Genomic DNA, 20,614 nt, shown 5'->3' on the forward strand with positions numbered 1-20,614 from the left:
TTTAACAGAAGTCTAGCATGATTTGAGGCATGCAGTTCTCTTTTGGAAGCCTAGGACACTCAAATTTTACCCCCAATCCAACTAGAACCCCTGTTTATTCATCTTTAAGTGGGCTGCTTCTGTGGGTTCTAACTGGCTTAGAAGAACACACTGATTTGAATCACTTGAGAGGGAAGCAGACAACACATGGGCAGGATGGAGCTTGTCAGTACAAATCCAAGCTTTTGGAGACATCAACATCTGGAAAACTATCTTCACAACCTTAACAGGGAAAGAATTAAAAAAAAAAAAAAAAAAAAGAAAGAAAACCCCACTTCATTGAAAATATGGACCATTAAAATAAATCAGATGTTTTACACTGTAGAAGTGTCTATTTTCCTTCAGCCAGTACAGAATCTAGATGAGTTTCTAATCTAGGTGAGATTCTAATCTGAGGCCCAAGACAAAACTGTCATCATCATATATAAAAAAAAATTCTCACTCCAATCACTGGGAATCTTTCAACAACTTCAACAGCATCAAGGTTTTAGCTCACATAGGTTATCTAGTTTGGATTTTCTTGGTTTGATTATTCTAATGAAGAGCATAAATCAATGCAAATACCTTTGAGAATCTTCAGCTGCCTGTCAACTTGCATTTAAACCATGCCTTACTACATTTGCAGAGGGACTTAGCTTCACAGTCAGATGACCCTGAGAGCTCTAACATGAGTATTTTACACAGGATACAGGAGTTGTATGAAGCCTAATACACTCTTACTCTGTGCTGAGTAAGAAACTGAGAAAAGCTGTATGCTGTGCTTCTTTCATCACTCTTCAGAATTATTTCTTTATTTTATGAGGAAGCATAGATCATTGAAGCCTAATGCAAATAGGCAGCAAATGTGCTACATATCCAAACAGAACACAAACCATAGCACATACTGTATCACAGTACAATTTCTAAGTGTCATATAATAGCTAATCAATGAACTTAGCATTTTTTATCACTGTAAAGTCACAACTTCTCTACATATTGCAATGATCTATTTTATTGAGTGTGACCACTGTTATTTGCATGACCAAGTAAGATGTCTAGACTATGTGAGCATGTAGGACAAACATCACATTCACAGTCACAATTTCTTCACCACTGTAGTCAGAATTAACTTTACAATGTCTTGTCTAATGATATAAATAGATGGAAGCCTTTATCATTCCAGGATATCTCCTGTGCTGAAGTGCTAAGCGCACAATACTACATACAGAAAGGCTTTGCATTATTACCTGTACTCTTAAAAGGTATTCTTTCTGTTTTGAAAAGGTTAATGCTGTTTATGTTATCCATGTCTAGAATTCCAGAAGGAATGAACTTATTTATGACCTGCTCAGCCTTCATTAAAAATTCCAATTTTCTTAAGTGTAAAATGGAGTATTGCTAATTGCAGCTTTTAACTTCTGGAATATACATATTACTCAAACAGAAGGGAAAGGAATAATTTGAAAGTGGAAAATGTCCAAGTTATGGATGTAGTGATACACCAGATTCCATGCACTATATAAGAATGAAGATTGCACACAAGTTTTTCCTTAGTATGGAAGTACCTACCTTATTGGGAAGATTTCAACCCAAGATGGGATTAAGCATTTTCATGCCACTAACCAACACAATTCATCACCAAGAAATCTGATTCTGCTGTCTTGATTACATTATTTTATAGTGTACCAATCAATCAAAGTCTACAGCAATTGGGAAGCCATTAGTCTGGATTTTCCAAAAATCTGGATAAAACTACTGCCCATAAGGGCCTACTGAAGCCAGTCTATAAGTAGTAAGGACTGTGGGGTTACTTTGTACAAACACGTTTCCTGGGCATATTGGATGCTTCTAGTACTGGATTTGGTATAAATATTCTAACTTTTAGTTTTCTACTTTTTCATACGCTCAGTGTACTTAGGTCAGTCAAATTTGTTTCTGCTTGTAACACATTTATCTATAACTGAAAAAAAACCCCACCAAAACCATACAACTTTAAATTTGAGAAGAGTCACTTTTTCCCCCATTAAGACTTCTCAGTTCTTCACCAGAGTTTCCTGATGTTTGATACAATATGCAGAAGTATCTGTCCACTCCATCTGTACAGAAGCATGGCATATAAGGCTCAACACACAGCCTGTAAAGAAATGCTATTTTCACCCCAGCAAACAAAGACAAGAGTTCCTCCAGATGAGCTTTTCCTTCTTCCCCTGAGAGCAGAAGCCTAGTAAAGCTTGCCAACAAAGTTAATACTTGGGCTGGATAAACAGTCCCTTAGATTGAATTTTTAGCTCATGCTCAAGAAAATCCAGCTCTGAGGTGATGTGTGTATGCAGATACCTCTCAGCTTTCTGTAAGATTGTCTCAAGTCAGGGTAGCCCACACTAACTCCTTTTTTGTGCGCAAAATAAAAACCAGTTCATATATACTTTGGAGTAAAAGCCACCTTATCACAGTAGAACAAAGTGATAACCAGTGTCTTCTTTCCACTCCTTGTTTTATACATATGTAGCAAAGCACCAAGACTTAACAAATCTCCAAAAATCTGATGCCTCCAACTTAAAAAGAAAAATAATTTCACTGGAACTGGGCTCCAAGATGTAGCAGAGTTTGTGTGATGTGGAAACAGAAAAACATCCAAGGAGTCTATTTTCCCAATCAAACCAAAGAGCTTCTATTGTGATTTTGACCTCCCAATCTAAATCACATATTTATGACTATTACTTAATAAGAAGAAATAGAAAATATTTGCCTTAGCCTCTTTAAATAAACCAGCTAACAAAACCCAATTCATCCTGATGTGTTGCTATAATCAAAAGTAGAAACTGGAAGCATCGTCACTTTTACAGCCCTTAGCTCTGGTTAAAAAAAAAGCATCCACTTGTCCCGAAATTATGGAATGTATACACAGATTGTGGAATCACTACTGTTTCCACAATAGCCTAACTTAATGTGCAGATCTGTTTTAATAGGTTAGCCTTTTTATTATTGTCATTATTTTAAGTAGTTTACATTATAAAAATACATTTGTAGCAGTGGAACAAGATAATTCACTTTTCTATAATGGAAAACAGTTTTCAGCTGTTTCTGGATTCAGATGTATCCCTTGGTCCTAGGTAGTGTGGCAGTGTTACTTCTATGCTCAGTTAAAACCTTTTCCCAGTACTTTTTTCTTCCTCATAACTGACAGCATCAGCTTTTGGTTTGCATCAAGTGAATTTGTTCTCCCTGCTCCACTGTGGCAGCAAAAATGCAGCTCTATTACTTTTTCTGTATTAAAAGGAATGTATGAAATACAGCTCATCAGTTCTCCTTACTGAAGATCAAATTTCAGTTGCATAACAAACAGTGACTCTGCATGACATAATGGAGCTTTCATGCGTGAGACAGCTAAACTGAAAAAAATATCATACATCATTATCTGCTTTTGTCTGGACATAGAAGAAATTTGTCTCAGGAAATAAGTAAATTGCATAAATAATCCAAAAGTCAATCAAAAAAGTTTTCAAAAGACTTAAAACAATATCTTTTTAACCCTCAGGGTGATTTCTAGTTAACATATAGATACTTCACAGTAATAGTTCCTGTCTTGTGCAGGAGTCAGGCTACATGAGAGGATCACAGTCTACTTTGGATGGGCTATCAGTGAAATATTAACATCAAAATTCGGTTTTATGCAGCATTTAAAGGCTTTTGGAAAAAAAACAACTGCTTTCAGACTGGAAGGGTTTATTAAAAGGTCATAGCTTCAATATCCGTTACTTTAACTCATCAATTTACACCTGTAGCAGTAGAAAGTTCATATATGTGGCACTTCAGTTTCAGAACATCTAAGAACTTGCTGCTTATATGACCTTCAAAGTTTTAGGTACTTGGGAACTCCTGAATAAGCAACTACAGGAATGTATCTCATGAGTCTGTATGAATTAAGAAATAATTTGGGTAACCACAAAAACAACATATAGTATGCTAGCAATTTTAAGATCCTCCAACTGCTGAAAATGCTATGTATTCTTAGGTCTAACATCAATTTAATCCATCGCTTGTTCCCTAAAAAGAGTTTGTGAAAATATAAGTTCCTTTTTTTATTCCACTGCTTTTATGTAAAAAGAACATCTGAGCCCAACATGAATCTTTTCTTCATTTATAATAGCTGCCTACCTACCCTCACTTCAGCCATTTAGCAATCCTGTTATGAAACAGCTGCTATTAGTGAAAAAAAGTCCAAACTGGCAGCATTCACAGAGCACTGGGAATACAGAGCATTTTAAGATGTTTCTAAAACTCCCCATCAATACCCTCTGATTCATTTTTTCAGGACCCTACCTTAAAGCCTCAAACCAGGATTATGCTTCTAAAGCCTCAATATCAGAAAGTCTGGCTTTTCTCTTGATTTTCCCATGGAGGACTTCCTGTTTCTCTAGACCAACCTTCTTAAAACATTTTTTTCCACTCTTTTACTGCTGCTGAATCTGATTCAAAAGGGGCCCATCTGTTCCAGCTACATCATCAGAAGAGTTCTGCACTTTCACACAGCTGACGAGGTTTCTGTCCCCATACAGAAGCTGGAATTGCTCCATCCACCCCGCTGGCCCAGAAATTATGTAAAGTAAATGATAGATCCAAAAACCTGATCATTTCTATACTGGCTGTTTCTCTAATGTAAACTCTCATTTTCTCACATTTTGCAGGGCCCTAATTTGTTCCTTCAATAAAATACACCATGAAACTTAAGAGTGCAATTTTCCAATGGAAAGAAAACAAAAATCCCACCAAATAAACTAATCTTATTATAAATTCCACAAAGCAGTTCAAAAAGCCCAGATAGGTGATTGCTTCTATTAAATTCTATCAACTGCTGGAGCAGTTTCTTTAGTAATTCTAATACTTCCTTAGAATTTAAGTGACTTAGCCTCTGCTACATTCTGCAGACTGAAAGGCAACTACCTGCAAGTATAACGTGAACCAAATGGAAAATTGCATTTAACAGTACCCACATCACAATTAACCTGTCATATGTTCTGCAATGGCATTCTCTCAGACAGCATAGATGCACCAGCTTGGCCTGAGTGCAGACTGTACTCTCCAAAATACCTGTGACCACGTAATTCCTGCCACTCATTCAAGGCTCAGGGAGCTTGGTCTGTTCAGCTTGGACAAGAGTCACAGGAGACCCTAAAGCACCTTCCAGTGCCTATGAGCTGGAGGGAACGTTTGAAAAAGGGCATGGGGGAATGGCTTTAAATGAAAGAGGAAAGATTTAGATTGGATACATTGAAGAAATTCTTCCCATGGGGGTGGTCAGGCCCTGGCACAAGTTATCCAGAGAAGCTGTGGCTGCCCCATCCCTGGAAGTGCTCAAGGCCAGGCTGGATAGGGCTTTGGGCAATCTGGTCTAGTGGAAAATGTCCCTGGCCCCTGGCAGAGCAATGGAAGTAAATGTCTTTAAAGTCCATTTCAACCCAAACCTTCCATGATTTCATGATTTTCTGGACAAAAAAACTCATTCAACTGTATCTGCATCCCTGCTTTGACAGAAAATATCTTCTAGATAGAGTTTAAAAATAAATTTACTTTTGAGTCATAGAAAGCTTTGCAGGAAGTTTTCTTTAGTTGCTTTTTTATAAGTGAGCCTAAGTAAAATAAGAACAATTTTAATTAAGGAAAAAAATGCACAAAGGTTTTGGATTGTTTTAGTTAAGATATAATGGAACGAAAAAATAAATTTAAATGGCACAGATTTCTACCTGCATCTGAATGCTATCCACTGCAACTAGCTGGACTTGGTAACACTTCCTAAATGCAATTTCTGGACAGAAGATGGCAAGCTGTTTATTGTGGTAGTTACTGTACTATGGAATGGGCTTTTTTTCTACCCATTCAGTTGATTTTGGGGCAAGTTGTGTCTCATCTCTTCATGTAGCATTAAGGAGAAGTCTTTTCTTTGCACACATTACTTCTTTACAATATCTGTGAAAGGTAAAAGTGGAGAATTTATTTTTATTGATAATATGAAATTTTCACGTAGTCACAGAAATGAATTACATCCAAATAGTATTTATAAGTTACCCTACCAAATATAATGCATGCATTTTAGCTCATTTAATCTTGGCAAACCTCAGAAGTTAATAAGTTAGTAATCAAGAAACAAAATAAATTATATTAACATATTTTAACAAAATAAAAATAAAGCTCAAGTCACTATACCTTGGAATCATATTTTACCTATAACGATTCACACAACCTTATTAGTAAAATTAATGAAAAAAATTTGAAATTAAGTTTGGGCAATTTGTTCAGTTGAGAATTAGGCTGATTAAATGTCAATATTCTGAGCACTCTCATGTGAAAAAGTGTTCTATAATCTGACAAATTAAACAAGAATAGTAAGTCTTCATGGAGTTCAGGATGTAAAAATAATTTATTAGCTTCTGATCATAAAAAATTAGCTACTCTTCTTGGGTTTTTTAAACAGCAGCAGTCAAAAAAGTGACAATTGAAGAGTGTTCAATAAAAATAAGGCAAGCTTTGTAAATTGATTTTTTCTTTAAAAATCAATGCTGTAGCACTACAGAATCAAGGGTAGCAGAAAAAAATAAACAAAAACTTAGTAAAAAAAATCACCAAGTCATTTCAGTGTTATCACTTTAGCTAGCCAAGGAAGCATTGGTAAAGCATTATGAAAGTAAACTTTTACTTTGAAACTATTAAGAGTTAATTAAGATTTAAAGGCGTCCCTTTGGGGGAGGAAGTGAAGTATGCCCTAGTGAAGATAATTTTATATTCTATTGGTTTATGTTTGTAAAACATGAGAGAATAGTGAACCAAAAGCCTGCGAGACAGCATGTCTCGACTCTACTCTTTCTGATCCATGATCCGCTGAAGGCAGAGCTTCATGTAGGAGTTTTTATTGCGTATTTCTATCACTGCATCTCTGACAAGTTCAATGAACATCTGAGGCCAGAGCTTCTGCAACGACTCATTTTTCATATTGATGTCAGCTGCTTCTTCCACTAAGTTCTCAATGTATGTCTGGCAAAATGTTTTTCTTTCTTTGATTTCCTGCATGAGAGAAAAATTACACAATGTATAAGAAAAAGGAAAAAAAGGTTAAACAAGAGCAAATCCCAAAAAAATCTCCCCATGGTTTTAAGTTGCATGGCCCAGGGTCTATGTCCAGTTTTTATGAGTGTGCCATAGACCCTTAATATATTCATAATACTCATACTATATTAAGTTATTAATTTATCTGAAATTAAATTTCAAGTAATTATATAAATGTCTGTTAACAGCATTACAATTTGTGTTGCTTTCTGGCAGAGCAGTGAAAATTTACAGAAATTATTAAGCACTAAACTATTTTGTCTTCTCTGCCTTCCCAGAATTTCATCCTTATAGCACAACAGCTGAAAAGCGTATGTTTCTCTACCTGCCCTAACAAGAACATTGTCATAGAAAAACATGCCAGTACCCATCCTTTTCTACAGGCACTCTGGCAAGTGCTGGTTCCTAAATGTGCATTACATTAGATACTGAAGTAAACCGAACCTTTAAAAATAATAAAAAGATACTGTGCTTTGTGCAACTTCTAGCTTTTCATTTTAGTAACTCAAGCTGTATTAATCCCTGCTTCTGCAAAGTTTCTACAAAATGCCTTAAGCTTTGAACAGTAGGTTATATTAGAGCTAAATATCTAACTAGTTTGGATGGTGGCATTGTTAAAAATGTGAGATCATGCTTCAGGCCACAAAAACAAATGTTTTCTTTATTGTATAATAAAGGTGAGAAAATGCTTTTTAGCAGTTTCAGCTAAAATCCCAAATTATTAATCAAAGACCCAAGACTGTCATCTTTAGCAATACACTTCTTCAGTTACATTTCTGATGTTAGTTTACTGCTGCAGGGGAACTGGAAGGTGTCCTTTTTGCCTGGATGTACTCTTGTGACACCCTGCAGTACCTGCTGCCACATGCACAATGCTACAGCAAAGGACAAGGTGGGAATTGCTGCACTGGGAAGAGAAAACAACACGTTTACTTAATGGGCTGTACGAATACTAAACTTATTTTATCTTATTATAGGGCTGGTTCCATGGTAAAAGACAAAAGGAATACTTCACTGTCTTACTCCATGCTGTTCAAAGATGTAAGAGCTACTGTCACAGCTTTTGAGACTAAAATGTTTTCTTAATTTAATCTCTCTACACATGCAGTCACTGTCTCCTTCTAATGCTGTGGATCTAAGATAACAAAATCACAATGGAATAAGAGAATTCAGTGATTACTGAACTTGATTTAATTTCTTGCGCTACAGGATTTATATATTTCCAAATAATCTAAAAGCAAACAATGGGACAAATGTGGGGAGTACCCACAGTTAGAATTCAGAATGATTACTCAGAAGGGAGACTGTGGCTAAAAAAATCATATTCTCCCTGGGAACAATTTCCCTCTCCCCAAGCAAAAGAATTAGCAGATCAGAAACACAAACTAAAATAAGCGTGACTGATGCCCTTGTCTGAAACAAGCCAGCTTGCAATTTTATTAATAATTAAATCTAATACATTGCCTATATGTTTATTTTCCTGTAACTCACTTAAAAGCTAGGAAACAGCCTTTTATTACTTCAGCCTGCACTATCTCACGTATTCTCTAAAGGTGCTCTTCACCAATTCATTCAGGGAAAATCCAACATTTTAAAAAATATACATTTTTCTTCATAAAAATATTGTGCCCACTCCATATGGCTTGTACGTGAGAATGTACTTCTGAGACTGTGGCACTGCTCAGGAATCACTTCACCAAAGACAGAAACTGAGCATTTTGAGTATTTGAGTATTCTGAGAAAAAGATTGGTTAGATAAAATGTTTGATCAGATTTGTAAATATGTTAAGCAGTGATCTTTTAAAACCACTATTCTCAATAGCACAACTGAAACTTGATGTTCAGATAAATTTAAGGAGTACTAGCCTAAGGTTACCTAACATAAAATGTAAACATTTTGTAATGATATATTTTACCTCAAGCTTTTCCATATGAAAATCCTTCGTCATGTAATTCAATGTTGCTCGAGCTGTGCTTTCCCCTCCGCTTCTTCTGTTATCACTACTTTCCTCACTCCCAACCCCAGATTTCTTTCCCTTTCCCTCCAGCAGATAATGGAATTGCTTCCTCCTGTGAAATGAGATTTACAATCCTAATTAACAAAAACTTTTAAGTGCAGACATTTCTAGATATTGTGAGGGGGGATTCTCCTTTTGAACATACACTTTTGAGCTTTGAAGTATATTGCATCCTCATTAAAAATACATATGACTCTAGATGTCCCTCCATTAATTTGTCTCTAAACAATTGACCTTGATATAGGAGACATAGCATCTACTAAACAGGAAGTCTAGAAGCTTTAGTCTTATTAAGTATTTGTCTACAGAAGACTAAAAATAGGGGGCTTGGAACCCTTTTTTACAGTACAACTCTTAAATCTGTTAACCATTAATTAACCGCTATTAAATAGCCACTAAAAATACCCAGTTCTCCATCATGAAGGTCCACAAGTCTTCAGCAATCCCAGTACAAATGGAGAACTGAACATGCAGTTCATTTGTGTGCACATTCATTTTAATCTCCTCAGCAGACTTCATACAAATTCTGGGAAAACCTCTGGCTACATGGACCAGGAGATAGTAACACCTGTTCATTATGCAGAGGACCTACCTTCTAGATGGTATTTGTGAAATTTTTATACTTTCACCTAAAAATAATTCATCATAAGAGCGTGCAAAAGAGTTAAACAACATGTTCTGAACAAACTCCAGCTCTGTTCCTTTTATTTTACCTGGATTCTCCAAATAATGAAAGCATGCGATAATGTGGCAGCTCTGAAGATGCCACATATGCCAGAATGCCAAAGAGCCTTTCTGCCTTTAAAATATCATTTTCAGTAACCTGTGAGAGAGTGGGAGGAAAAAAGGGAAAAAAATTACATTTCAAAATTAGCACATTCATATTTCATTACATATCTATATTGAGAAATAACTACAATTTGTTATACAGAACACTGCACACAGATCTGTAGCAGGCACATCTTCAAAACATAGACTTGCTTTTACTTTAAATGTATTTTAGAAGAAAGCAAACGAGGTACTGGTGCTTGTTTTATTTCCTGTCATTCTAGATATTTGAATGTATATACATGATGCCCTGTGCTTCATGATAGTCTTCGTGAAATGAGGAATTTTATAAAGGTTTCTTACGCTCATTTTCTGAAAGCCAGACATATTAATTCTGCTCCATACTGCATGCACTTAAAAAAGGTCTACTGGAAAAATTCTGATTAAGTTATGCTGGAGAAACAGATTCTGGGCATGCACATGTGAAAAGATAACTTACAGACTCTCCTATTTTGGCAGCATCATGTAAAAGGCTTTATAAAATAGAGGCTTTAGAGGGAAAAATTTTTCTCTGCATTTTTCAGCTCCCAAAAATAAGTGTTCACTCATTATATTTCTCTAAATGTTTACCATACTGTTGTTTCAATATTAAATTCCAGTTGTCTCCTTAAACTAACTTTCAAGGGTTGAAAAATTTTCAGGATTCATTTTATACAAAATTGAAGTGTAAAGAAGGTGGAAGAGATTCATTCTCTGGTGGTGGTGGTGGTTATTATTTTTTGTTTATCTTGGCTTGTAATCCCTGGAGACCATGGCCTGTGTTTCTTCTCCACTGATGGCCAGACTATGAACTGACTTCAACTGCCAAAAGTTTGTTGGCACAGTTTCTGGACTCCTGACTTTGTAATGAGTGCAGAAGCGATCTTTATGATCACTAAATCTGACCTGGATAACACTGGACAATGAAACTCACTGACTTCTTAACTTTTGGATGAAATGTAATTTCCATTCATCCTATAACGTATTTTGGGAAAGCAACCCATTATTAAATACACTTCAATACTCAAAATATTTACTAAGCACTTCCAGACAAACTTTGTATTCTGTTTTATTGAAATGAGTAAAATGGAATTTTGGTCCACATTAACAGATCTTTACTGTATTCTTGTGCAATGTTTAGAGACTATACAACCTACACTTGCCTAAAGTATGCCACAACGGCTTAATGCAGGGGTATATTCAGTGAAAACACAGATCAGGAAATCAGAAATATAAAGTCAATTCCATTTTTACAGTGGAATTGTTCATTTTCACTGAAAATTGAGTAAATCTTACTTAGTAGCCTTGGAGTAGATAACCTTGCTGAACAGTCTGTAACAGAAGCAAGGTCTAAAACAAAGAGCACAGAAGGCAGCTAGGGAAACAAAGCCCAGTGCAGGCAGAAATGCCTGCTGGAGAAATAAGTGATTTTAATGTATTTATTTATGTTAAGAGAAGCATAAAGACCAGGTCAACAGAGACAGCAATGCTGAATACACTCTTGAGCTCACACAAACTCATGTTCTCTATCTTAGAGCAGTGCATTGTTTGCTCCATTAATCACAAAAAGATTATAACGGTAGTATCACATAAATGTAAGGCTTTATGCCTGCCCCTTGCCAAGTGCACAGAAAAGGCACCGACTGTGCCAGCAGGCCCTGCTCAGGGAAAGGGATGCATCTGTCACACTCTATTCCATACCACTGGGTGGACAGCAGTCTGGAGGGCTTGGTAACTTCAAACCTTGACAATTTAGAATTAATCTGAGATTACTATCACTGGGAAAAACTTCAAGTAGTATCCCAATAAAAATAATTTGCTTCTTCACAGTTAGCAAATGTAACAATTGGACAAATGTAACAATTGGGCACAGAACCATTGTTAGGGGGAGACCAACACTCAGTTTCTAGCCTGGAATATTAACTGGAATGAAAGGGGAGGGTTGGGGAGAAAATGAACGTTTTTTTTAAAGAGGATTTTTACAGTTTGAAAGTGCTAGAGTGATGCAATTTATTTAGTTAATTCAGTTAGTATATACTGCTTTTACTTTGCAACTCTGTGTACCTCAGAGCTGACAACACAATAGTCTCCACAAACATTGCACACTAATGGTAATCAGAAGAGCAGAATATGCACATTTCCTTTTCTGTCATCTGAACTTATTTAGGGCTGATCTAAGGTCTGAGAATCACTTCAGGGGTTGTGTTCCTTATATTGAAATAGGATTATCTACTACTCATGCTAATCCATAGGTAATACACATCTGCAAATCTAGATATCATGACTTCTGCTGTAGGGTGATGAAGAACAGAAATCAGAACTCTTCTCTTCCTTCTGCTTAGCTAAGACACTTTTCAAATTATTAACGACACTAGACAAAAAATTCTGTATGCACATCTTCATGCAGTGTGGTCTGGATGAAAAAGTTTGCTGAGGACAAAAATGTTTTTGTCATACATATTTAAGATCTCATATATGTCCTACATAAAATCACGCTGTGGTACATGTGCTCCATTTACTAAATTAATCCCCAAGAACTACTAAATACAAAGTTTTCCCTCCCAGACTGAAATTGTTGACCTTGAGATTGTAACAAAAAATCATCTTAAACAGTTGTGTTACTTTCTTTCTCCATGAAGACCAAACACACAAGATTTTTCCTCTATTTGCTTTTCATTTGAATCACTAGTGTTGATTTTGAAAATCTGATGCACTAAAAAAATAAATAAAATTTATATTTTTAAAATCAAATGTGAAGAGCATTTTTTCAGCAGAGTACTAATTTGAAGTTATTCTATATTTTTCAAGGAATTACTGATTATCACTATATATTTTTCCTTTTCAAGATACTGTGATGTTGGAATGAGTCCTATTTCCATCCATCCTTTCTATGCTAGTTAATTAATTTAATCTCTTTACCCACTCTTACTCTTCTGAGCAGCTAATATATGTTTTATATAACTAAAACCAAGTAAACCACAACATCCAGCTAGCTTTGGCTGGATCAGATAACAAGTATATCTAATCCAAAACATATGATGATGACCAAATTAAAATACCAGATCTAAATGCTAAAGCTGTGTATTATTTTTGCTCTAATTAACTTCCATAACATCTCTTAAACTTATTTAGCATTTAAAATTGAATGTGCATTCAAACATTGTGTTGCATTGTAACTATTTTCACCCCCTTTATGATCAAAGCCCAAGTATAAAATAGCTGTTTTATATGTGTCATGGGGTGAATGAATTTGAATAAATTTACTTTCAATTGATGTAAAGGGGAATACAAAGTACAAAGAACAGCAATATTAGTGTCCTAACTTCCTATTTATTTAAACATAAAATGCACACCCCAAGAAAAAAAACCCACCCTAAAGATCTTGTACCTAGCAAGCAGAAAAAAATTTAAAACAAAAATCTATTTGACAGACCTTTCCTGTGACAAGCTTAGAGCAGAAAATATGATTCTATGGTATTTTGTAACAGTAGCAGTTACAAATAATCACACACAGTAAACTACTAAGGAGTCTGTGAAACACATTTTTGCGTAAGTATTCAATGTCAGCACTGTGATTTTCTCAAAAACAATAAAAACTGCTTCTTAAAATCAAGCAAAATTGTGCAGTTCTTTAATAATAATTTCCACATAGTTTTATTAAATAATATTAATTGCACAAGAAATTATGTGGTGAAGTCCACTTAAATTTTTTCCTCCTTAATACTGAGAAGACACTGTCAGGGTAGTATTCATTTCATCAGGAATTTGTCTGCTCTTTTAAAAACAACACTAATTTATCCTGTAAGACCAATTGTAAGAAGCAACACCATCCTACCTTCACTCCATTTATCTTCTGTAGATTAAAATGGTTCAGTCTGAACAGAGCATAGTATTTCCACAAAGTTAAGTTGACAACTGGATTTCCCTGAGGATCAACTGTCAACTGTTCCATGCGATGCATCTCAGCCAATGCATTGAACTGCTGCAGCGCCACAAGATTTGTCTCCTTAAACTTCAGGTGCTAAAAAAAGTAAAATCCCAATAAATTAAATAAGGAAACAATACAAAGTGAACACAATGATTCCTATTCTGTGCCACTCAATTTTCAAAGTGTAATAATCATGTGTCTGATGAAGCAACTGAGCTCATTTCATTTGAGGTCTCTGTAGCAAAACACATCAATGCATCAACCAAGTGCCGTATTACATATACTAAGAGATGTCAACATTACAAGCCCCAAGCAATTTGTAAATTCTTTACTTAAAGCAGGAATATTTTCAGTGTTCCATAAAGCAATGATACTACTTAATCAACGTCTACTTTAATCCTGCAAGTAAAGCATGTGCAATATCTACACATAGAAGTAATTACAATAGATGCTTTTAAAATATTCTGCCCCTTTTGGGCACAGGCTGCTGGCCTAATTCATACCCTGCCCTACACTAATGTCTCTATGAGCATGGTGTATGCTACACAGTAACATTATTCTGGGAAGAGGAAGGAGGAAAAATTGATGCTGAAGATAAAAATTTAGTTGTGATTCTGTTATCACCCACAAACTGCCCCCATCCACACTGAAACAACTGTTTCATTAAGACAGATAAATTTGTCCTAAGCTCCCCAGAAATTTATCAGTCTCAATTAAGCCATCAAATTTTGTTATAGTCAAAATCTTGAGAAGCAGCAGGGAGCTCCAGAGCCAATCAATCTGAGCTACAAATTACTTATGTTTGTTATCTCTATTTTAATATTTGCATCAAAATGACTGATTTGAATGACTAAGAAAAAAAGAGACATACTGAAGAAACTTCTCATTCATACTGCTTTTCTTTGTCAAGAACTGAGGAATTCCATGAACTGTGCTAATTTGCTTAGCTACTCCTTCTAATCTTTTTATCCTATCAGCAATTTGCCCTTTGAACTCATGACACAAATGAAGTCTTCCTGATACCATGGATCCATAACAATAGTACAGAACAACAATACTGTATTTACACACAAGTTCTGCAACTTAAAAATAATTAGGTAGGTCAAAGGAATTAAAAGAAATAAAAACCAGTCTGAAAAGAAATCTAAATTAAAATGATTGATTTTTAAGTATCAAGGTTAGCATTATAACATAAGGAAATATGTAATTCTTATCTGTGTCTATTTACATAAAAGCACTTAGTGGGGGCTATGCCAAAGTAAGGTTCTATTAGACAATCCATGTTCCATAGCTGTTCAGAGCTGAAACATGAGGCATGCTCACCACACAATTAGGAAATTTTGTCTTCAGTTTTGCTAATACTTGAACAATTTCATCAAATTCTATGAACATAAAGGAGACTGTGGCAATAATGCCAGCTGTTTGAACACTCCAGTTTCGATCCAGGCACTCCAGTGCTCCAGCACCATACAAGCCAAGAGTGTCTCCTTCCACTTCCACTAAATGAGACTCTAGAACAGACAAGCCTTGTACTGCACTGCTCAGGATTGTATCAAGAGATCTGTAGAGGAAATAAAAATACAGTGATACAAATGAGATGATTTTGAAATAATATCATCACTCTACTGAATAGCAGTCCTTTCTTTTACCAAAACTCAACTGTCAAATACAATGGCATTTCTCAGCATTCATTCATTTTCAGTACCCCATCTGGTTCAAATACACTATGGGCTGGAAAACCCTTCTTCCATCAAGTAACACTGTATTTGTTCTACTTCTTCGGCAGAAAGGCTCTGGGTGTATCTGAGTTGGTGGTGGGGTCAAATTAAATAAAGAGTCCATTCATATTTAGTAATTTGCTTTAAAATTCCAGCTCAGAATGCTAACCTTGCATTCTTCATGTTGCTTTAGATATCTAAACAAAATTTTAAAAAATGTATTTATTTAAGCTATGTCCCCCTCACATTCTGTTTGCTATATGAAATGTGAAAGTGGACATAAGTAATAACTCAAGCATTTCTTTCAAATAATGTGACCTTTCCAATTGACAAGAGTAATTTTAAAATTAAGCAATAAATCCAGGTATTCCTGACTCCTGTCTATTTCTGTCCTACTTTCAACATGATCCATTCAGCTGGCTGGCCCTAAAGTGTACAGAGAACTCAAGCACAAATTACAGTTATTAAATTACAGTATTAATTAAAGTTATGTAATGATTGTCATTATTTTATTCTTTACCATATTTTTAATCTTTTTAATGTATTTTAACTAGTAGCAATCATTTGAGTAATGTTCTCTTGACAATCACAATCGGAACTCTAAAATTTCACTCAACTGAAAATGTTGAGAGCCCACCACTTCATATGTGAAGCTCTAATCATGTATCTATGCTGAATTTTACCTGCAATTTTATTGCTTAGTAGCTCATCTTGAAATTCTTCACAATGATAAAACACATACATCAAAACAGCATCATTTCTCAAGCAATGGGAATTTGTTCATTAACAGAACAACAATCAAACTACCATAATTATACTGACTTGGTCATGGGGGAGGGATCACCAACACTGAATTAAATGGCAAAGAAACTGAGCAGGCAAGAAAGCAGTGGGTGAATGCATTCAGGGAAAGCTTTGGAAACACAAGAATAGAAAAGATGATGGCAATTTAAAAATGCTAAGGAAAAAGTGTTTCAAAAGATGTAGCACTTGACTGGAGATAAGAACCAGTTCCAGCCATAATAGACAAAATCTCAGATGAGTTCTTCTTGTGAGAGACAAAGACTTCCTGAGCATCTCTGACATTGCCAGCATTGACCAGGGACAGCAGGAAGCTGTAATTGCTATTGAATTTGTGCAGACTATTTTTTCAGACATTTGGCTGAGCTAACCAAGGTTGAAGCACTACTTTGGTTTCAGCCAATGTTCATTAAGTTCTGCAGTGGGTTCTGGCCACACGGCCGCCTTTTTAGATCCAAATAAGCAAAAATATTATATTTTAAACTAAGAATACTAAAATTATCCTGAGAATAAAACTAAGTCTGGTAACTGCTACTATTAAAATAGCATGGGTGTGAAAGCAGCCCAATAAAAGACGCTGCAGTTCAAATTAAGAGCCTGAATACAACTATGAAACCTCTTCATACACAAAGAGATTACAAATCTTCATAATGCTCATACATCTTCATTTTGCTCATTTAAACTGAAGGCAACAATCTAAGCTGTTAAGGAAATGAACAGCCTAAAGAAGGGTCAGGAATTTACATTTAACATTTCTTGTAAACATGAAGTTGTCCTTTATTTAGCAAAATCACATAATAATTTAGCTTGCACTTCTTTAAGCAATGAGTTACTGTTCTATTTCTTTTAAACATGTTACTTATTAGTTATGGTCAATAGCAAAGTAAACCATCTTTTCAGTGTGAATTTGCACATATAGTACTTTTGATAATGAAATACAGTGAGATCTCAGAGGTGAGAAGTAGTAACCTGAAACTTAAGACATGAACAGGTAAAAGTATCACCCAATAAAATACCTGCTTTCTTCAGGAAATACATATGCAGCACTGCCATTGATCTGGCAGGGCTCATTTTCTTTATCTTTGTTTAAAGAAGCCTCAAGAGCAATTCGGTTCTGCTGGATCTCCCATTGCCGAGCAATGTTACCAATCGTTAACCGCTTCTTTTCCTGAAACAAGACACACATTATAAGGCATGACAGGGCAGGATCAACACGTTGGTTTGTTCAGCAATATGCTGCTTATTTGGAGACAAACAGTGATATTAACACAGCAAATGGAATGTAGATACTCTTAGATTCTTGAACTTTGGTCTCCTGTTAGGAGCACAGCTCATGTAGTCAGCAGCCCTATGAAGAGCATTTTGGAGGGCACCAGGGTTTCCCCTGGTGGGGCACTTCTCTCTCGTGTGTGTCAGCTCCAAGCAGTTCAGCTGGGCTGGGAGATAAGACAGATCAAAGTTCTGCTGACAGAAACAACAGCTGGGCCTCAGGGCCCCTTCACTCTATCCATGGAAAGGAACAACTTCACCAGGAAAATATGAAGGAAAAACTACTTCAGAACACCCTGCACAGCTGCAGTCAAGAGTGTTCATCTGAAAAGGGGAGACCAAGGAATGCAAAATCACTGGAGAAGTCCTTTACTTTAGCTTGGATTTCTGAAAATGAAATGCCATTCACTGACACATATCATAGTTGTGTTCAACATGGGCGTTCTGCTAAAGTGTACCTTGCATATTTGACTGAAGAGTTTCAGTCATGGAGTGCACTGTTGAAGCTGTAAAAATAGATAGAGGTGTACTGGGATATACAATATAATATCTGCAGCAAAAAATTTTGGATATAAATTATTGCTGTAAATTGGTTGACAGTAACCTTAGAACAGCCACAGACAATACCTTAAGCAAGGTCTGTCTATGGCTTTCACGCTTCCTTTCTTCCTCTTTCCTTGCTGCAATAGATGCCATACGTCTTTCTTCTTCCTGGATGAAAAAAAAAAGAAAACCAAATTCCTAAAGGGAGGAACTGAGCCAGTTCTGAAAAGTATTACTGGTAAATTATGTTCTTGTGTTGGTATTTTAAATGTAAATTTTCATTTTAACACAATTTTAGCATTTTTATCATCTTAATGTTTCTAAATACTATTAAAACCAATAAAATTGTTAATTATACATAACTCAAGAAAAACAGAACACATAACTAACCAGACATAAACGCTGAAGATAAAGCTAGTTAAAAGTAATATATGTAAGAGTCTTTGAAAAAGTATAAAGCATATGGTGAGTATGACCATGAGAAATACTTTTAGATATGACAGTACATCTTCTTATCTTTGTAGTAGTTTTTGAAATTAGCAGGATTATTTTTTTGTAAAAAAAACCACACAGAACAAAAAAGTTGGGTTCTATATATGCCTGATTCATAACCCAAGATTAATTTTCATCATTATAAACTGTTTCCAGGCCCTAGCTTTTCTCAATCAGCAACAGAACTTGAGAAGAACAGATCATTTTCAAAGTTAGCTATTCCATAACCATTATGTCTCATCAATATTACAGCCTTATCACAAAGTCTCAAGAAGAAAGCCATTGATTTCTAAACAATGAAAGTGAAGCTGCTTCATTTTCCTGGTACAGCAATTTGATGCTGCAATACACCCATATTAGGTTGGATGCCCCTTGTTTACAGAAGTCTAAACATTCTCACAGCACAGTATTTTAAGAACATATATTTTCCAAGTAACAAAAGAAATATTCACTATGAAGTAAAAAGTGTAGAGTCCTTCCAACACAAATATTTGGGAAGCATACTTTAACTTATTTTGATTTACTTCACATGCCATTTGGGTGTTTCTACTGAAGTGTCTTCCCAGAGCATATGAAAAGTGTTTTCATTTCCTCAAAATAGAAAGCTCCTGTCCAAACCTTTTCATTTTCTAGAAAAGTTATATGTTAACAAAATTAACAAACAAAAATGAACAGAAAGCACCATCAAGCAGTAAGATATATTGACATGTCAAAATTTCTACATAAATAAAACATGCTATGTTTAGAGCATTGTAAGAACTCCCAAGCACATGGGTGAGTGCTTACTGGAAGATAAAATAAAACAGGAACTTCACACTTAGCATGGCCATTACATTTTTAAGAAAAAAATTTCCAAAGCATAAGAAGTTCAGTGCATGTAGACTTACTCTGATCTGTGTACAGTCCCCCTGAAACCCACTGACACACCATGGATTTTGGCATCAGTCTGAAAAGGGGTTAAACAACAGATTTTCAAACTGTTCCTCCATGACTTTAGCCTAGCATCATACATTAAACAAGAGGAGTACCTCAATGCACAGTAAGGCATGAGACTTTGGACAGGTCAAGCTTCTCTAACACAGTCGTATGCAAGAATTTCCTTGGAACACTAACTGGAAAGCCCCTAATTTTTTTTTTGTTGTTGTTTTTTGTTTTGTTTTTTTTTTAAATTTATTCTCAAAGCACTTGTCTTTTGCTGATCAAGTTCTGTTGGTGGCCTCCTCTGCTACTGGACTTTTAAACTATTCCTAAACAGGGTATTTCCAAGGGGCTAGTGTCATGGAATTACAGCATAATCCAGGTTAGAAGGACTCTCATAGGTCACTAGTGCATGTTATAGGAGATCACCAGTAACTGAATAACAAAATAAAGCACACACAGGTACAGAAGGCCTTCTAGGTGCCGCTGCAACAAAATACCATACAACAAAATCCAACACTTGAATGGGAGGGTTCAGGGCAAGCTGTAAAAATCATTAAATAAACCCCATGCAGGTAATATGCCACAAATATGAATGCATCATTAATAATGCAAAATAAAAATGCACTGTTCGTCAAGATACGATTCAGAATTTTAAGAACTGCGAACAATATTCTCATTATAGCTGTTTATCCCAATTATGTATTTCATTATTCTGTTAGTGTTTTATTTTAAGGGATTTTTTATTTTTTAATTAAATCACTTCATTTGACTATGTATCTATGCTTTTAAACTTGGCTTCCTAAAAAAACAAGCTTTTTACAATTTTTTCTCTTCATCTTCTCTAATGACTTTTCAACACATTGAACATACCAAATAACAAAGTATGTTTAGAAGTCTTAAATTAAGGGACTTTTCTCATTCCCTAGATGTTTGATTATATTAAATTGGTATGTAGAAAGAAGAGTAATGTCAGCTAGTTTTACCACCAAGGAAGTGGA

The 20,614-nt window shown here is 35.4% G+C and overlaps 1 protein-coding gene across 2 annotated transcripts in view; it reads right to left on the reverse strand.

Moving 5' to 3' along the window:
• Positions 1 to 5,984: 5,984 nt before the first annotated feature.
• Positions 5,985 to 20,614, reverse strand: part of LRRC49 (leucine rich repeat containing 49) — a 35,215-nt gene continuing 20,585 nt past the window's right edge. For both annotated transcript variants that reach the window (XM_088063048.1, XM_088063049.1), the window contains 7 exons: positions 18,288 to 18,371; positions 17,408 to 17,559; positions 15,196 to 15,433; positions 13,780 to 13,965; positions 9,851 to 9,960; positions 9,036 to 9,189; positions 5,985 to 7,077 (listed from right to left, as the gene is read on the reverse strand). In XM_088063048.1, coding sequence (XP_087919174.1) covers positions 6,871 to 7,077; positions 9,036 to 9,189; positions 9,851 to 9,960; positions 13,780 to 13,965; positions 15,196 to 15,433; positions 17,408 to 17,559; positions 18,288 to 18,371 — 1,131 coding nt within the window. In that variant the 3' untranslated portion in view covers positions 5,985 to 6,870. The remainder of the gene's footprint in view (positions 7,078 to 9,035; positions 9,190 to 9,850; positions 9,961 to 13,779; positions 13,966 to 15,195; positions 15,434 to 17,407; positions 17,560 to 18,287; positions 18,372 to 20,614) is intronic.

The sequence above is a fragment of the Pseudopodoces humilis genome, chromosome 16 (assembly GCF_049639895.1).
Source record: "Pseudopodoces humilis isolate 2021_Gansu_Grassland_sample_001 chromosome 16, ASM4963989v1, whole genome shotgun sequence".
In the NCBI taxonomy this organism is placed as follows: domain Eukaryota; kingdom Metazoa; phylum Chordata; class Aves; order Passeriformes; family Paridae; genus Pseudopodoces; species Pseudopodoces humilis.